At 39.4% G+C, this 19644-nt stretch overlaps 1 protein-coding gene and 1 long non-coding RNA gene across 2 annotated transcripts; one reads left to right on the forward strand and one right to left on the reverse strand.

The window, feature by feature from the left end:
• Positions 1-607: 607 nt before the first annotated feature.
• On the reverse strand, positions 608-19520 carry LOC116508707 (vitamin D3 hydroxylase-associated protein-like). Its single transcript, XM_032217355.1, has 15 exons — positions 18994-19520; positions 16667-16780; positions 16340-16483; positions 12943-13076; positions 11745-11951; positions 11235-11275; positions 9499-9623; positions 8470-8595; positions 7308-7405; positions 5718-5817; positions 5457-5500; positions 3747-3786; positions 2252-2360; positions 905-1050; positions 608-813 (listed from the first exon to the last, which is right to left on the reverse strand). Exons 1-15 carry the CDS (start codon positions 19201-19203, stop codon positions 685-687), a joined length of 1767 nt encoding a protein of 588 aa, XP_032073246.1. The 5' UTR covers positions 19204-19520; the 3' UTR covers positions 608-684.
• LOC116508708 lies at positions 4351-16584 on the forward strand. Its single transcript, XR_004255401.1, has 3 exons — positions 4351-4428; positions 9518-9674; positions 16412-16584. It is a non-coding gene; the product is annotated as an uncharacterized LOC116508708 (long non-coding RNA).
• Positions 19521-19644: the final 124 nt, after the last annotated feature.

Below are 19644 nucleotides of genomic sequence, written 5' to 3' on the forward strand. Positions count from 1 at the left end.
CACAATATAGAGAACTTTTGCATTTGGATCCACAATTTCAAACAAAAGATGAGGGTGCTTGTGTACCAATAATTCTTCCTACCACAATCAAAACAAATCTCTGTGCATAGAAACTTGGTCGAAGATAGTAACATTCTAGTCTAGCCTTTTCTCAAACATGATAGTTTTTCCCCCTGGTGATTTCAAAAGCCAAACAAATGGGCACCCAAACAATTATTAAAATAGTATCATTTGGATTCAGACTTGTCATCTAACTTACTGCTTGGAAGAACTAAGCCCTACTGATAAATAGGGCTTCCTTTGATATATCCTCCTTTTGAATTCTTCAGATGAGTTATATTTAAAAATAATAATAAAGTCAAGCTCAATTCCTGATGACTTTGTGAATGCATATGTGTAATTTTCTTACAATATTATGGAGATGGTTTGTCATTGCCCTCTGCCAGAAAATAACTCACTTATTATGTCTCATCCAAATATTAACCAGGCTTTGCTCTACTTAGCTTCAAAGTCTAAATAAGGTCAACCAATTTCTGCCATGTGCTAAAGTAAAGTATACTTTACCATACTTTACAAAGAATTTATAACATGTTCCAGTTCTGATTGTGCCATGTTGAATTGTTTATTATTTTCCATTTTTCTGCATTAGGCTATCCAAAACAAAGAGGAACCATGAGCAACAGATTATGCTTTCAGTCTGTTTTTGCAGGTGAGGGTCTCCACTTCCTTCATGAACCGAAGGCACAGCTCCTCCTCCCAAGACAAAGCTACACACTGGACAGCTACAGGGAGACCAACAGCATCCGTGACAGCCTGAAGATAGAGGGACAGTCAGAACAGGAAGAGGCAACTACATGATGAATTTTCAGAAAGACAGCTTGTTTCTTTCCGCTACCATACAGACCTCTTTCAGCCGTTTATCCCAGGGGTCAGCATAATGACCTTCATATTGTTTCAGCTCCTCTTCATCAGCCTGGGTGACATTAGTGACTGGCACAACCCCAGCAGGGAAGTTCAGGACATTGTATAAATTAGTATATGAAGTAGCAGCTATAAAGAACAGAACAAAAGTTAATCAATCAAAGTTCTACAGATCATCCAGGAAAGGTTATTGTGACCATGGACAAGATCTAGTGGGGTCCCCTTTGTTCTAACCGAGGCTTCCTAAGAGCATGAGACAAACTCCTTGTCCTGGAAAAATCCTCTTTTATTAATTTACAGTGAATTCTGCTCATTCACAGCCGGCAAAGTCTTTCAAAGGAGGATTTACAGCCACAGACCTTATCTGGTTTGGAGAGCTGACAGCCCAACAACTGCAGAACTTGGCAAGGAGTCTCGGAGAGTCCCGAACCAATTAGTGAATTAATTGTCTCCTGCAAACTCCACTCCACTCCACTTTTGCTACTCTTTTATTTCCTCTGGGAGGGGCCAGAGTCTGGCCTTACTCCCAAGTTGACCCCTGTTCTTTAGTTGTTCCCTTCATCTGGCAGCTCTACACATGCGCACACTGGGAATAGGCTCCAACTGTTCATCTGCTTCACTGATGCCTGACTCTGAAAGCAGCTGATAGCTGGCATATGGCTCTGGACCCCTCTCTGCCTGACACAGAGCCCTCATCACAGCCTTGCCCAGACTCCAGGAATGGCCCATGTTCCTCCCCAACCTCCTCAGTGTCCGAATCTGCTGCCAGCTCTGTTGGCTGCTGGCAGGCCACAACACCCGTTAACATTCCTATTCTCCAGTCATTGAAACTGAACCAGATATTGCTAGGCTTTAATGTGGATTTGTGTTTTCCATTTGAAAACTAGATCTTTTTCCCTCAAGCCAGACTAGTCCACAGTGAAGCATAACTACATTTTAGGTCAGCGGTGCTTTGGGAGAAGTTTAAAACAAGACTTGTTATATGGTTCCCAATGCTGAGAAGAAAATTTAAATCAAAGTAATTTTTTAAATTGTCTGGTGATTCTGGGAGAAATTTTTCAGTTTTGATATTTAAATTTTAACGTTTAAATATGTAAGTGTAACTTAGAAAGCAATGCAAAGTATAAAGTGCAATAAAAACAATGACATAGTAATTAGCAACCTGAAATATTTCTAAAGATTAATTTGTTCAAAATTAATGACTAAATATTTTTCTGGATCTTTGCACACACTTGGGCAAATAGCTTTTTTAATATGTAAGAGGCAAGCTTTTCAGTGTTGTTTTCTGAAATCATAAATAAAAGTCAACAAAAATAAATGGATATTATACCAAACAGTTTTCCAGGATAGCCTTCATTGAAAGCTGGTCCTAGGACTGGACAGAGGATGACATCCAATTTCAGCTTCCTCCATTCAGCAATGAATTCTTCACGGTAAGCCTGTAGAGAACATTTTGGCAAAATGGACTAAGCAAAACATTTCCTTCAATCTCCCCCAAACTCCCCTTAATTGCCCATGTAGTGGACAATTTTGAAGCAAGCTTTCTTTCATGAATGAAAGTAAATAGAAATGTCATAGGATAATGCTGTGGGATGTAATCTGGATCGATTACCAGGACCAGAGGTTTAGTTTTCCGAGCTTTTGGACTCGTGCTGTAGGCCATCCTCAGGGAACTTCTCTCTAGCACAATAGCCAAAGCACAATAGCCCAAAGCTGTTATACAGAAGTTCCCAGAGGATGGGCTCCAGCATGAGTCCAGGGGTGGGTTTCAAAATTTTTTACTACTGGTTCGGTGGGCATGGCTAGATGGGGGGGGGGGCATGTGACTGAGTGGGCGTGACCAACTTGATGTCATTCATGCACACTTAGTCACATGGCCCCCTCACCAAGTCATGCCCACTGAAACGGTGGCAAAAAGTTTTGATGGGGGGGAGCTCCAGCCTCACCGGAGCTAAGGGAGTGCCTGCAAACTACCCAGTAAGAAAAAAAGTTATTGTCCTCCCCAGCTCCCAGGAACACTCTGCAGGCTTCAGCAGCACTGGGGGAAGGTAAAATCACTCCCGTTTTTTGCAAAAAAATGGCCCATCTCTGGGACTGGCATAAGCACACCGTTAAAAAGTGGGGGGATTACATTTTTTCAATGAAGATTGTTCTGCACATGTGCAGAACAGAAAGTAAAGATGGCAGCACCCAGGATAGAACCGGTACAGTTATGTGTCTGGCCGAGTTACTACCTATTCAGCCGAACCACTTCGAACCTGTAGAAACCCACCTCTGCTCTGGTCCCTGTAACCAACCCAGATTGGATTCTGCAAGCTTTCTTTAGACACAGCCAACTTGCTAGAATCTTTATTCTGAAAATAATAATGCTTGCCCCCAAGTATATTAATTCCCCCAGGCAGTGGGGCCAGGCTTTTTGTTTGAGAAGCTTGGGATGTATGTATCTCACAAATGTTTTGTAGTTTTAATGAGGGGGGGGGGACTTAACCTGTGTTTTGTTGTTGCTTTATTGCTAATGTTTCATATTGTACGATTCATCACCCAGTTTTATTGGATAGATGGGTGGCCTTATAAAATTGATAAATAAATAAATATTGGAGTTACTTATTTAGGCAATGCATTTCAGTTTCTGTTTACAAAAGCTACTATACTGAGAGACGTTTAGATCTGCTCGGCCTATGTTAAAATACATTTTGGTGATGAGAAAATAGTTCCAGCATCAAACATTACTAGTGATCACTAACTAGAACGTTAAATGACAGCTTAATCATTATGTAAACGAAGTATTATGGCTCATGAGCATGATACCAAGATTTCAGACTTACCGCCACTGCTGCATGTTGCTTCCAAAGGTGTTTGGCTGACCTACAAACATTGAGATAATTAATTAACAACTGCTCCATGAAGAGTCCCAGTTAAAATGATGATTAAAATATATCTGCATGAGAGGAAATTTATTGGCTAGTGAAATGGTGATTCTGTATCCAACTGCAACCTAGCTATGTATTTAGGGACATTTTGGTGAATTGAGACAGTCCTTGGATAATCTAAATCACTGACACTACTAATGCCACGATCCCTGTGCTTACTTTTGTAGTTTGGCCAATTTGTATGAAGTTTACACAGCAGAGGTGGTATTTTACCGGTTCGGACCGGTTCGCCCAAACCAGCAGCGGAAATTGCTAGTGGCCCCACCTACCCATGCCCAGCTCTGTGGCATCACATCTAGCCCTTTTTTGCCAAAAGTGCATGCACGGAAGGCTGTGCGCATGTGCTGAGGCGGCCCGTGCACTCACATTTGCAAACAGGTAGGGAAGGTAAGTGTATGCCACTCCTGTTAAACAGTATTGCAAAATCTAAAAGTATAACCAGGCTTATTGTTTGCACTGTAAATTAACAGATAGTTAATAATTATCCAGATTTTATGCTGTCCTTTCTGGTTATAATACATGGTTTCACCACTGTCAACTACTTTGCGAAAGTTTGTTTGAATTATTGAAATTAAAGGTACCATTCCTTCTTGATATATTTTGTTTAACTTCCCTAAGAGATTCTTTTCTCATAATATAGGAAGGAGGTTTATTTTAAAGTATAATAACCTTATGTAATGTAAATGCACTCAACTGGTAAACTTGTCATATTGAAATTTGACCTGGTTTTAAATGATTGATACTGTTTGAGAATGTTACCAGAAGGGAAAGTATCAGAAGTCAAGGCTATGAGTGCTTCCACAGTAATTCAGAAGAGGTGTTTCAGAATGTATGGGAAAATAAGTGCTTTACCTCTTTAAAGCACCAATATCATTTTTCAGGTTTCCCTGTGAGCCTGAGACATGCTCCTATGCATTCTGAAAAGCCTCTTATTTTCAAGCATAAATATGCCTAATTCATGGTGCTTGATATTGCTGCCTTGAAGTCAAACTGTGGTTATTGATTCTTTTTATTTAAAAACATCATATTAAACTGTGACTGGCAGAACACTTGGGATCATGGAATTACATCTTCTGCATTTCTGCTTCAAGATGCGGAGGATGTATATTCCAGATTCTCTTTGCTCAACCTGATGCCGCCTTATGTGTTGGACCACAATGTGTAGAAATGCAGCCAGCAGGATAAAAACAAAGAGTCATTCTACAGAGAGTAAGGAACATGATCTTATTGGAGATATGCATACCAAAGCAATATGGATGAAGCATTTTAAGGCCCGAACATTCAGATAAGGTTCAGAAGAGCCTCACATAGACACCTGCCTGACTTTGCTAAATTTCTTCCTCTTTCTTAAAGTTCAGTGAATTAGAGAGAAATCTATTTGAGTTATTTCAAAACTTTATCTGGACATTATGGGCTTTAAAAATACTTTATCCTAGCAATGGAGCCTGCATAGCTCTGTCAAAGTCATCTTGCTTACTTCATACAACTCTTATTTTTATTTGGAATGCTACCATTTGTGGCCCAACAGATCTAGAAGACACCAGGGTGGAGAATGGTACTGTCTGCACTAGATGCTGAAAATAATTTTAAGCTCTTATTCCTTACCCAACTCCACATAATGCATTGAGATCTCTGGCAATCCGGGGATACTAAGGGAGAAACACAAGTTTATTTATTTTTATTGTATGTAATCATGTACGTTATTTCTTAAGGATGAATGAAATTAGCGAGGGCACAAAGACACTCTGACTTGGATTAACACATTTGGATACACTTCCATGTCAGGAAATCTCTAACGTAACAAGTTAAGCTAAGCATGTTTCACCTTTTTGTCATTACAGGGTAAGACATAAGCCAAATACTCACCACTGGTTTTAAAACGAGTGCCAAAATCCTTTTCAGTATGGTGGGAATACTGTAGCAGTTAATCTGGGATTTCAAACATGGATCAACAATGTCCCCTTTGCTGGGAGATGAAAAGAAAAGGAAACCAAGTCCTTTTTCATAGTAAACAGCAGTGCTCTCTAATAACCAATATTACTTAAATGGTAGTTCTTTTGACTAAATTCATAGAAATAAAGATATAGTAATTGTGAGCCAGTAACTCACAACTAGTATACAAAATCAGTCATTTTCTCTGATTTTACATTATTCAGTCTATGAATTTAGGTTCCCAAGAATTATATTCTTCAATTACATGCATCCAAATGAAAAATATAATAAAAGTTTAGACTATTTGTTCCTTAGATGTACCCTACCTGCATATCTCCACTTACTGACAGAAGTTGATCTGTTTTGAGGATGATTTTGTTTGCTTTATGTTATCACACTGGAATCTTAACATCACCCAGAATGTCATAAAATCTCTTGCAGCTGCTGGTGTTTATTATGGGAAAGTTTGTCTTAAATTTAGGATTTTAGAACAATGTGAAACATCTTTTTATGTTGTTTTATATCTTTTTATCATGTGGTAGGTCTCTACAATAAAGCTTTAGAGTACATAGTAAAAATACATAGGGTTCTAATTTCTTAGTTTGGATGTTAAAATAGGTAAAATAAGCTTGGTGGTAAAGCACACATTTTATCGACAAAGTGCCAAGATATACAGTAATAGCAAGATTGTGGAAAGATCTGTACAGGCACCTTAAAAGGCATATGTAAGTCAATGCTGAATGAGAGATACTCTACTTCAGTGTTTCCCAACCTTAGCAACTTTAAGATTTGTGGACTTCAGCTCCTAGAATTCCTGGGCCAGCATGTTGCCTGGGAAATTCTAGGATTTGAAGTCCACCAATCTTAAAGTTGATAAGGTTGGGAAACACTGATCTAATGTATGATTAGGAAACTATAAAATCTTAAAAGCTTTAATTTCATACCCTGTTCCCCTGAAAATAAGACTTCCCTGGATAATAAACCCAATCGGGATTTTGAGCACCTGAACAAAAAATAAGTCCTCCCCCTGAAAATAAGCCCTCCCCGAAAATATTGCAACACCACAACAGCCATGAGGTGACCATGCCGCCTCCTGCACCTCAAAAATAACAAGACCTCCCTGAAAATATGGCCAAGCGCTTATTTCGGGGGCGGGGGGTCAAAAGAAAATAAGGTCCTCTTATTTGGGGGAAAACATGGGTTTGTTATATCTTTTGAGCACAATTTTTGTAATTCTATTATCTTATTACAACATTGGAACTTTTTGCAAGGTTGTGGCAGATTAAAAATATAGTAAATAAATTTTCGGTTAAATATGTTCATTTCAGAATAATTTTTGATCCTAAAAACATGACATTTTATTAAACTATTACTTTACATGCAGATTTTTTTTCACATTCAGACTAAGGGTTCTCAAAGAAACCTAGAATTTCTTATTACATTTAATTTTACATTGTTTTAGCTTAGCGGTGCCCAGACTAGCCAGAGTTCAAGGCATGCTTATATTCCAAGATATCTACTTACAATTTAGCCAGTAAATTTGCAGCTCCATCAGAAAAGATGCCTTTAGTGAAAAGCTCGTCCACTACATAGTTAAGTCGAGGGGGGACAAAGGGGATGAGCTGCATAAAAAAGAAAAATTATAATTGTTGGTTAGTTGTTTTACAGTGGACAGAATGATATCAGTCCCATATGCAGATAATTTAACTAGAAGTTTTAAGAACTGTCTAATTCTTTTTTAGGAAGAGTTGATAAACAGATTTGATAAACAGAAACAGATAATTTTTATGTTTTCGCCTTATTAAACTTGCTTGCATTAAAATGTGTAGTGTAGACTATCAGTTAGCATCATGATGCTTTCCAGACTGATTGTGAACTATGGTTTTCTAGTCAATGTGGCTTTTTAGTCATGGTTTACTAAACAGGCTATGGACCTTTTCATATTATGCTAATTTAGCATATATCCAAGATTTAAATATAGATTTGGAAGTAAAAGTAAAAAAAATGAAGACTACATAAAGTATGTAGTGAGAATTAGATGTGCATTGTTTTTCACCATATAAGACAAACTTCCAATTTGGTTTATATTAGGGCTACAACACATTTCTATGTGGGAAGCTGTGCATACTCCTTAAGATCCTAATATATACAATGTAGCGGAACTGTAGGTTTATGACTTAACACACATGGTAACATATATTAATTTTTCTGCTAGGTAGTGCAGACTCCATAGTACAGATACCATGTAGACTATATTAAACTATGTTTAAAGGTGATTTAATGACATTTCTTAAAAAAAACTTGGTGCACTACTAATAGAGCACACAGACATAAACAAATACACATGCTTATCAATATTGTCTAGTTTATATTTTTGTAGACTTGTAAAAATTCATAGACAGGAAAGATAATTACCAGACTGAATAGATACACTTATAAATATGATAATTAAATTCAATTAACACATTGATTGATTTCAGTGGTCTATTTTAAGCACAAATATACTGGTTCTAAAGCAATGTACTGGGAGCACAGGCCTTCAGGGTTCCCATTTTATAGATAATTGTGAGTAATGTGGGTCAGAGATATATGAGATTTTTTTCTGAGATATACAGTATATGATGCACAAATATCAGAAATGTTTTAAACTAGAACCCAAGTGAAAAATAATAATAAATGCATGTACTGTGTGTCCTGCAGCCTGAAGAAGATTTTTTGTTTCCTGAACAGCCCTTTTCATGCTTGGGGAGGGCTCGAAGTATCCATCATCTTTGTAGTATCCAATCCGAAGGAGATTTGAACTGGTGTAAATCTAGAGAGAAGGAAAATAGGAAAGATGTGAAATAGTAATCGAATTTCACCATCCCTAGACTTGATCTTGGATGAGAAGTGAAATAAGAAAAACCAGACAGTCCAGTTGCCTCTTGAAAAAGCACCTTTGGGACAACCATGACCTGGATGACCAAGAATCTCCATAGATATTTATCTTTATTTAATAATTCTTTTACTACATTTACTTTACATTTTAAAGTTATGTTTTAACAGAAGTTCCTAACATTGTTTTCATTTATACAAATGTCTTTTTGTGGAAGATTCATAATCTTTCATAAGATTACAAATTAATTTGTATATATTCCTACAATTTAGTTTTGTTTTTTAAACTTAGCTTTTAACTTTGCTAGTTTTTACTTTGCTTTGGTTTTTATACTTAGCTTTAAAAAAAATAAAAACAGTTGGATCATCATTTAAATTTAAAACATATGATTTATATAGATTGATCTGTGATCATTAAATGATCTTTTTTGAATATCTGAAAAAGTTAAATAAGATTGGTATCAAAATACTTACATCATGGCAGTTGCTGAAATAATTTACCTCAGTGGAATAGTTAAAAGCTCCCATTAACCAAAATAGAGATGATTTCATTACTTTTGAATGAAACAGACAAGATGCTGACAAATTTAGACTTGTATATAATGACATATTCATGTCTTCGTTTGAGCAAAGGAGAAAATGTTCATGCAATTAGTCAGCAAAGTGCCATGACATATATGCCCTTAACAGGAAACTATTTGCAAAAAGGGGTTATAATTTATGGTTGGCTGAAATGGCTTTATCCATGGTGTTCAATTTTTCTAATGTTCTTTCTTTCTTTCTTTCTTTCTTTCTTTCTTTCTTTCTTTCTTTCTTTCTTTCTTTCTTTCAATTGTATTACCTCTTCTCTGAATGGCAAGGGTGGTACTGAAGGATCCAGGTGGAATAACTCATCACATAAGAGAGCTTTCATGCACAGAGCCAGACTATCTACATCTCTTGCCATTGGACCAATTGTTGCTGTCACTATAAAGGAAACAGGATCTCCAATGAAATGGACTGCATGAAACAAGTCAGGTAAAAGGTTCTAGCTGGTGACTAGGCATCCATCAATAATAGGCTAGCTAGAATGGATAAATAATTTGACCAGACATACAGTATTTCCCAAGGTTAACCTATGGAGTCAGAAGTGCAACTAATGGAAAGATATATTGGATTTCAGATTATTTATTTACTATATTTCCTATATTTTCCATAGAATTGTATTCCATGGCAGTTTACAATTTTAAAAATAAATAATAAAAGTAATACATTAAAATAACACATCATAAAATATAACTGACCACCCAGATCAAAAACAATAAAGGTGATCTCGCAAATATCCTGGTGCTAGTTGTTTGGAGTCTTCCCAGTGCACTGGGAATCTTCCCAGTGCATTCTCACCAGCTTCAGTCTCCAGATCAAGTGCAAGGTAGTCTCTCACAAAGCATATTAAAGAAATTAAATGGTAAGGTTACAAATGCATGAGTAACATAGCTAATTTGTTTTTACTTAGAAAGTGATGTGCAGTAAATGACTAACAATTAAATGTTCTCCTGACCATAGAAGTCTTTTGAGTCTCCAGTGCAACTATTATGCTAAAAGTGTCTCCAAACCCCATGCCTGTTCTTTCTGACCTCTTTAGAACAAAATCCCCAGATACCAGACCTAGAAACAATGTCAAATTTCAGTCTTAGTACTGGCCCTCATAAATTAATTAGAAGCAATGCTACTACATCTTTCTTTAATAGCAGAAAACCAGTCATTCGATCCATTTTATCACTGAGAGATGCAACCAGGGTTTGACTGAAGACCAGACAAGTTGAGATGTTGTACATGAAGCTATTTTAAAGAAGACACAGGAATTCCCAATAGTGCAGATTGCAGCCAGTAAGCGATTGTTGTTGCAAAACTTTTTTTTTGTCCATTTTGCATCAGTTGCTCTATATCTGTCTGGACATAATTCAGAGTGTTGATTTTGACCATTGATGTCTGAAAAGCTTAGGAAAAGGCTATTTGTAGGCTCACCTGTTTCCCCAATAAATTTGTCCAACAATTTATTGTTTGCTCACTTTATAGACCTAGGTTAACTCCAATAAGGCTTTTCAAAGGTCGTTGAAAACTCATTTCTTTTACTTGACTCTGAATTAAGTAATTCACTAATTTAATTTATTTATTTTAATTAATAATTTAATTAATATTTTGCTCACACAATGCAGAGGTTGTAATATTATAACATTTTGTAAGAATGTCGTATTATTATGTATATATTTGCCCATGAACCATCTTGGTAGATTTTTGACTAGAAAGGTCATGTATACATATTTAAATAAATCAATTTTTGCATAGCTACTTATTACTTGGGAACAAATTGTATGAGGGTTTAAAGGCATCAGGCTAGAAACAAGGAAAGTTCTAATGCTGTTTTAGATACAGAGATCAGTTGAATGACTTTGGGGTATTTGCTCTCTCAGAAGAAGGCAAGCAAATTCTGAAAATAAGGCCAATAAACTGCATGGACTTGTCTAGGCAATTGGTAGGAGTCAAGGCTGACTTAAAAGCACCAAAACACAAACAGAATCCACCCTTATTACTCACCTGATTTCATGCCTGCCACTGGACTAGCAAGACCCAGAGTGCTGGAAAATACATAAACAAGACAAAATAATAAGGTATTTGCTATCAGCAGAGAAATGTTATCAGCAGAGAAATGCTATCAGCAGAGAAATATGCCGCCCTTTTCCCCTCAGGGAAAAGGGCGGCATATAAATCCCAATAAACCTAAACCTAAACCTAAATAATCTACTCATGCATTCAAATAAAAAGTCCCAAGAAAGGAGCTGAACTTCAGATAACAATTAAAGCTAAAATGATAAAAAAAATGTCAATATGTTTATAATGAGAATTATAATAAAGGTCCCCTACTAAAGGATCTGTATTCATCAGAATATTTATTAACAAAAAAACATTTTATGAATGCAACCGGCATCTTTTCATTTCTGCAGAAATGAAACATTTCCTAAGCATGCTTTTAAACATATGACCCAATCAGTATTAGCATCCAGACATTGGGATGTTTATTAGCCCAAAGAAGAATGTAGAACTGACCTTAACCGAGAGCCTGTTGGTTTGAGTCCACAAAGCCCACAGAAGCTGGAGGGCAGGCGAATGCTTCCAGCAACATCTGTCCCAAAGCCCAAGATGGATCCACCTCCTGCAATCAGTGCCCCTTCTCCTCCAGAGGACCCACCAGGACTTTTCTTGTGATTCAAGGGATTCTTCGTTTGACCAAAGATTAAGTTACTGCAATCGTAGCTAAGCAAAACAGAAAGTAGATTGGCAGTTAAATTATTATGTCAGCATTGGGCCAAAGAAAGAAAGGTTGGTGGGTGAGGGGGAATTTATCAGGGGTGAAATCCAGCAGGTTCTGACAGGTTCTGGAGAACCAGTAGCAGAAATTTTGAGTATTTTGGAGAACCGGCAAATGCCACCTCTGACTGGCCCCAGAGTGGGTGGGAATGGGGATTTTGTAGTATCCTTCCCCTGGAATGGGGTGGGAATGGAGGTCTTGCAGTATCCTTCTTCTGCCATGCCCACCAAGCCACGCCCACAGAACCGGTAGTAAAAACATTTGAATTTCACCACTGGAAATTATATAATAATCAGTCAAATAATAACTTGAACATACCACTGCAAAGCCAGTGAGTGAGGACAGATACCAAAATATGACACAAAGATTGGAATCTGGTGCCATTCAGATGTTTTGAGATTGCAAGGACCAGAATTCTCAGGAAAAACCATGACTGGGGATTATGGAATTGACAATCCCAGTTGTGGAAGAGAAGGATAATATAGAATAGCAAACAATTCCAACTGCCTTGGTGAAAGAGAGGAAATAGCATAGATCAACAATCTCTGTAGTCATGGCCATTCAAGTGCTCCAGAGGCTTTTTCAAGAATGGCATAATAAATGCCACGTTGCCACATTATTCCCAATACTTAAATTAATACTTCGGACCATGAAAGATTATTTTAGCCATTATAGGCAATATCCAGGCCTGATCCAGGCTGAAATTAAGGTGATAGAATATTGAGATAGCAAAATTTCAAGTTGCAGCCTCCTTGTTTCTGCTGCAGTTATAAATTCCTTATGTTATTTATCCAAGCAGAAATATTTTTCTACCTTGTTTTAAAGCTTCTGCCAAAGAATATTTCATGTTTCTTTAATTTTTCTTCCATTAACCCACCACCCTAGATTCCCAGGTTGTTATCAATCAAGAAATTTCTAAAATAGAGGGAAAAATACTTTATCATGCTCTGAGGAATATTAGTTTTCACAAATGGAATTGCTCCTTGTTTCTTCAAAACCTTTACTATCACGCTGTCATCAACCTCTACTTTGTCAAGATATTGCACCAAGCCACAGGTAGAGATGTGTCCCTTTGGGAGAGAAAACACAACTTGCTTGATATAATGTTATGTCAGAGTATGTATATTATATATAACAAATGTACTGATATGTTATACAGAACTTCAAGTTATGAGGATTTGTCCAGGAACAGTTTTTATTGATAAAATACCAACCAAAATCACAAGCAGCTATTTCCTCCTAATGCAAAGACAGTTAAGCTGAAGAGAAAGAACTATACAAAAGCACCATACATGGAAAGTTCTCTTCTAAAGTCCTTTGCTAAGGTGTCAGTTTTTATCTAATAATAAGATTCCAATACCATATGACACCTTCATTGTATGCAGAGTGCTATGCTGTGAACTGAGCTATGCTTTTATGAAATGACAAATGACTTATCACTAGTCATACATTTCTCATAAAAATAGCCTACTGTGCTTTAGAACCTGTATGCCTATCAGAACTCAGAGACATCTGTCGAGATCCATGGCTAGCTGTTATTCCTTGTTCAGATACATCTGTTGTTGGTATATACTATGTGCATGTGGATATTTTAAAAAGTATCCCATAAGAGCACAAACAGCATGCTAACTGTTATAGGAACACATATCCAGTGCTCCATCTTCGTGTAAGGGTTCAGGTTGGTGAGGTAGGGAGGGTGGAAGAATTGAGGGATTTAAATCCTAGAAAACATATGTCTCTGCACTGCCACGGGCAATCAAACATTAAGTGTGTGAGACTTCATTCTCACACTGCGGTGGTGCAGTGGTTAGAGTGGAGTACTGCAGGCTACTTCTGCTGATTACCATCTGCCAGCAATTTGGCAGATTGAATCTCACCAGGCTCAAGCCTTCCATCCTTCCAAGTTCGATAAAATGAGGATCCAAATTGGGGGCAATATATTGACTCTGTAAAACCGCTTAGAGAGGGCCTTAGAGCACTGTGAAGTGGTATATAAGTCTAAGTGCTATTGCTATTTCTATCTGCAATGGAAGTAAATTTAATGAAATAGTTTAACTTCATTTAATTAATATTAAAGATTTTATCATAATATGTTTGTTTTAAAGCGCTGAAAAACGTTTTGTTGTTTTCTTGTAAAAGAATAACATGGCTGCTGTCTTGGAATAGTTGCATAGAAATGAATCTCAACCTGCAACATTTCTTTAACCTTTGTAGCAGGGGTGGATTTCAGTCGGTATGCACCAGTACGGGCGAACCGGTTGGTGAAATTTAGCATGCCTTCCTGTACCTGATCTTCTGGAGGCCCTGTACTAGAATGCTCCTTCCCCTGGCCTGCCCCCCTGCTCGCTCTCCCCACGCACCCAGTCACTGCTTGCTCCCCCCGCCCATCCACACCATGCTTGCCTCACCCACCCACTTCCTTTGCCCGCCCAGCCAAGGGTCTGAGGCTGCAGGTGGCCAGGGAGGTTGGGGGGAAAGCTGCCCATCTGCCTGCCCCTTCCAGAAGGAACCAGTCAGCACCCCATGCACCACTGCCAGGTGACGCCTCTGAGGGCACAGCACCTGCCCGGACACGGCTGCAGCCAGCAACAACATGTGAAGGAGAGGCCGTCCAGCAGAGTGTTCCAAAGTCAGTGGGTTGGTGGGGAGATTGGGCAGGACTGGAGACGGCAGGGAGGTGAGACATCAAGGCCACCCTGGGTACCTGCAACGGGATGTGGCAGTTGCTGGGCAGCTGCTCCTTTGTGCCCCATTGCCAGCAGCAGTTGGCTTTCTCCTGCAGATCCTTCCTCTCTGGGCAGGCCTTGTGTCAGTCAGCAGCCCACGCATCGCCACCATGTGATTGCTCCTGGGACGCAGCCAGGAAGGATCGCTAGGAGAATGCCAACTGCAGCTGGAAGTGTCCTCAGGTCAGTGGGGTGGTGGGGAGATTACGCGGGGCTGGACTGTAGGTAGCAGGAAGGCTACGCCCTGTACCGGCAAAAAAAAGAATATCCCGCCATCTCGGAACTGTGCCGCGAGGTAAGGGAAGCTGTTTTTTGGGAGAGACCTTCCCTCCCCCTTCAGAGAGCATGTGTGGAGAGAGAGAGAGGAGGCAGCCTGGTTTGAATGTGGGTGAGCAGGTAACAATGCCTCCTTTGCTTGTTCAGGCAGGCAGAGAAAGAAAGGAAGTGTGTGATAGCCGAGGCGGTCCCCTTTGCCCTTGGTGGTGGGGGTGCTTTATCACATGCCTCCTTTCTTTCTCCACCTGCCTGAATGAGCGAAGGAGGCACCAGCCCCAAACTGCCTGCTTCCCCGCATTCAAACCAGCTCGCTCCCTCTCTCCCAGCATGGGCTCTCTGGAGGGGGACGTAAGGTTCTTTCCATCACCAGCTTCTTTCCTTCCTTCCTGCAGCGTCAATCCATGGACTATTCAGCAGCGATGGCGAAATGGAGGCTTCTTTGCCAGCCTCCCAGCTGGCAAAACAGACATTTTCACAGCGGCAGCTGAAGCACAATCCCGGGCAGTCAGTTCTGGCTCTCACTTCCCCAAGTATGTCCCATTGCTGCTGGAGCCACTTTTGCTGAATCTGCCATGGCAGCAATGGCAAGAAGCGGCTGCAAGCGATGCTCTCAGTGATTCGCCCTTGGCTATTGTGCACCACCTTTCTTTCTCTGCCTGCCCGAACGAGTGAAGGAGGCACTTACTGGTCACTAAACCTCCCGATCGCCCACATTCAAACCAGCCCGCTTCCTCTCTCCCAACATGAGCTCTCTGGAGGGGAAGGGAAGGTCCCTCCCAAAACCTTGCTTGTCCTGGCGGCACCCTGGCGATAGCAGCTAGGCGAGGAAAGGAGTTCTGTGAGTTGAAGTCCACAAATCTTAAAGCTGTCAAGTTTGAACACCCCTGGGTTTTTTTTAATAAAGGGTTAGGTGTGCAAGGGTCTTGTAACTTGACAGCTTTAAGACTTGCGTGCTTCAAATGCCAGAGTTTCTGAGTCAACATTTTGGTGGCTAAGCAAGAGTGTTGTTAAGTGAATGTCACCACATTTTACAAGTTGGCCATGCCCACCCAGTCACATGACTGCCAACCCACTCCTACCCAGTCACATGACTGCTAAGCCACTCCCACCCAGTCAAATGACCGCCAAGCCACTCCCACAAAGCAGGCAACACCTACACAATAGATTCTAAAAAAATTTGAAACCCACCACTGCTCTGTAGCAATTGAATTGAAACTAGAATGCCCTGTATTTTAGCTAAAGATGAGGAAATATTTTAAGCAACATCCCCTTCTTGATATTTCTGACACTTTTTGAGCAGCAAGTATTTCAAAAGATAAAGGAAGATGCACCTTATATCCAATGTGATCCTTAATGCTGACAGGAATTCCATACAGCAAGCCTTTCTCTTTTTGCTTCTTCAGGTCCTGGAGCTGTTCCTCACATCCATGAAGAAAATCTGTCACACAGTTCACCTCCTGGGTTACTTCAAGAGCCTGGTCCAGAAGGGGAAACATCATTTATTAAATAAATCAAATTAAGCTGGAGTCAAACTTTGTATTCTGGAAAATCCAGCTGTTGACCCAGAGGATAGATGGATGTGTTTGTGGGAGCGAGGAAGCATAAGTTAAAAACAGGGATAGGTGCTATGAATTACATCTAGCCAGAGTAGCACTTACCCTTTTTATATAGGTATACAGGACACTCTCTGAAGAAAGCTTTTCCTCTCTGAGTTTCTCTGCCAGTTCTGTTAGTGTCAGAGAAAGGATAAATTCAGATTGGATTCCAGGATTCTGCAAGTAGAAACAGCCATGTCATAAAGGAAAAGCATGGAAACAGCCCTAAATTTATGTCACAAGCCAGGACAAAAGATATACTGCTGGAATTACTTGTGGCAAATCAAGAACAAAAACTCAAAGAGAATTAGAACCCACAGATTATATACAATACAATTGAATGCAGTTCAGAAGAGAATTCTTGGGATGTCAATTAAAAACTTTATACCTTAATCCACTTTTCAGCCTCAACATCAGAGGTGGTATTCAGCAGGTTCTGACCAGTTCTGGAGAACCAGTAGCAGACATTTTGAGTACTACGGAGAACCAGTAAATACCACGTCTGACTGTCCCCACCCCCATCTATTCTCTGCCTCCCGAGTCCCAGCTGATCAGGAGGAATGGGGATTTTGCAGTAACCTTCCCCTGCCACACCCACCAAGCCATGCCACACCCACCAAGCCACACCATGCCCACCATGCCATATCATGCCCACCAATCCGTGTCCACAGAACTGGTAGTAAAAAAAAATGAATTCCACCACTGCTCAATATCCACTTTTTTCTTCAGGTTTCAGTCGCATTGCAAAGTTTCATGTTTTTTAACAAGTGCGTAATTTTAAAATGTGAGCTATTTAGATACTCTGCTTTTTGGATTTGGGTTTCAAAGTCCAAGGAAATATAATCTGTGCTTTGCATCACGTTGATATATGCCTGGTAAAAGCATTGGCTTTAGGTGCTACAATGATTCAACAGAAAGCCATTTATAAATTCTGGCATTCACAAGCTTTTACTACAAGCACAATTGCTCTTGTTCGTTTAATCCAGCAAACACAATAGCTTTCTAATCCTGGCTGATCTGAAGTCCTTCACAGGGGCAATATAGGGATTGTTACTCTTTTGTAAGAATATAGATATAAATATCAAACCTTATCACCAAGGTTTGACCAAGTCAATTTATTTTGAGCTCACCAATGAGCAAAATGAATCAAGCCTAGAAAACATTCACTGGCTTCTTAGAAACCACTGAACTGTTTCTTAGATTCATATTTCATCTTTCTTCCAGGAGCTCAAGGTACGTAGCATCCCATTTCAAATTTTCCTCAGAACAAGAATTTCATGAAATGGGCTGCCTTAAGACAAAATGCCCAGAGACACCCAGAGTCAATGATGTTCTTCCATTGCTGACTTATCCCTGGATTTCCCTGGACTTAGCCTACTTTATCATCCTGGCTCTCCCTCTAGCCTTCTTTCTAGGCAAGATATCGAACTTTCCACCGACTGATGTATAAATGGTCACATAAAAATCTGATCAGATATACCATATTTTTCAGAGTATGAGACGCACCTTTGTCCCTCAAAAAAGAGGCTGAAAATCTGGGTGCGTCTTATACACTGAGTACAGCATTTTTGGCCTCCTGAAACCCTACCCCCTTCACCAAAACTGCCATGTATAGCCTTTAGAAGGCTTATAGAATGCTCCTGGGGGCTGGGAAGGGCAAAAATGAGCAAAAAACGGGCCGTTTTTTGTTCAATTCCCCCCCAGCCCCCAGGAGCACTCTATAAGCCTCTTAAAGGCTATGCATGCCTTTTTGTCAAAAACTTTTTTTTAATTTGCCTCTTCAAAATCTTGGTGCGTCTTATATTCCGGTGTGTTTTATACTCTGAAAAATGTGGTAGGTGACTGTGTTCTTTGAAGCAAAATAGTGAGTGGTAGACAATGTTCCGTGTGTGTGTGTGTGAGAGAGAGAGAGAGAGAGTGAGAGTGGAAAGAGAGAGAAAGAGAGAAATTCACATAAAATTACTGTACTTTGTAATTATTGCAGATGCAAAAATTAAAATTAAAAATAGCTTCCATGCTGCATTTGTGCTACTTCAAAGCAAATGAAGAGGAATGCACAACAAATACATCATTTCTACCCATATAGAAAGTAGTGGATAGTTTTTTTTTAAAAAAATTCAAGCTGTACATAAGATTTCATTGATCTTCACTTCCCATAAAAGAACAGAAAGTACGACATGACAAAATATTTAGAAATGATACATCCTATCATAGATGCTAACCCACACTTAGTAAAACAAGAAGGTCCATAAATGAGTAAAGCTGACCTGAGTTTCATCATTCAGACTTGAGAACAATTCAAAGGTCTTTACAAAAGCAGCAAAGTTTACATTCGGAAGAGCCCTCCATAACATACAAACACCACCCATCCATCCCCAAGAAGAACCCACCTTCTGTTTAAGCTTCCAAGCTACTTTTTTCATTTGTTCCAGGCTGCTATTTCTCCATTGTCGGGCTTCTTTCATTTTCCTCTGAATCTCTCTATGTATCACCCACTTCCATAACACAACCACTGTGACTGAGCCACAGGCAACAGCAAGTACAATAGGTGGGTTGATTCCATCTTGAAGCAGAATGTCTCGTAGCTTCTCCTGCATCATGGTGAATCTTTCTCTGTGTCTTTGTAAGAATGGTCTCGTTGATACTGACAAGAGGTGGTATTGTTAAAGCATTGGCTAGTAAGCTATCTCGTTACTGGAGACCTCATAGTTGTACCTTGGACTCCTCCCAAGGTGTATTTAAAAGATGATTTATCTAAAATATTAGATAATCTTAATTAAGGCTTCAACTGATATCTTCAGAATATCCTAGTGGGCTTCCAAACTTAGCAGCTATAGCAATACTCTTTTTTCTTGTTTTTCTTGTTCTAAGTTAGTAGAAAACTTAGTAGCAGTTGCAGTTCATGTAGTTATGATCTGTATGTATGTGTAGCACATTCATGCAATGGGAATCCACTCTTCCATTTCTGTTCTGGGAGTTGTGAGCTGGGATAATCAGTTACTTGGATTATGCTGAGATTGGTGTTTGCCAAAAGCAAAAAC

This window comes from Thamnophis elegans, chromosome 5 (assembly GCF_009769535.1).
Source record: "Thamnophis elegans isolate rThaEle1 chromosome 5, rThaEle1.pri, whole genome shotgun sequence".
NCBI lineage: Eukaryota > Metazoa > Chordata > Lepidosauria > Squamata > Colubridae > Thamnophis > Thamnophis elegans.

Bases quoted from the DNA above. Each gene is read 5' to 3' on its own strand.
- LOC116508707 (XM_032217355.1), bottom strand. From the start codon at position 19,203: ATGATGCAGGAGAAGCTACGAGACATTCTGCTTCAAGATGGAATCAAC. The intron at 9,624-11,234 runs GTGAGTAATAAG...TTTCCTTTATAG, and splicing joins AGTGGCAGGCATGAAATCAG to TGACAGCAACAATTGGTCCA. The intron at 814-904 runs GTCTGTATGGTA...CTCTATCTTCAG, and splicing joins GGGATAAACGGCTGAAAGAG to GCTGTCACGGATGCTGTTGG.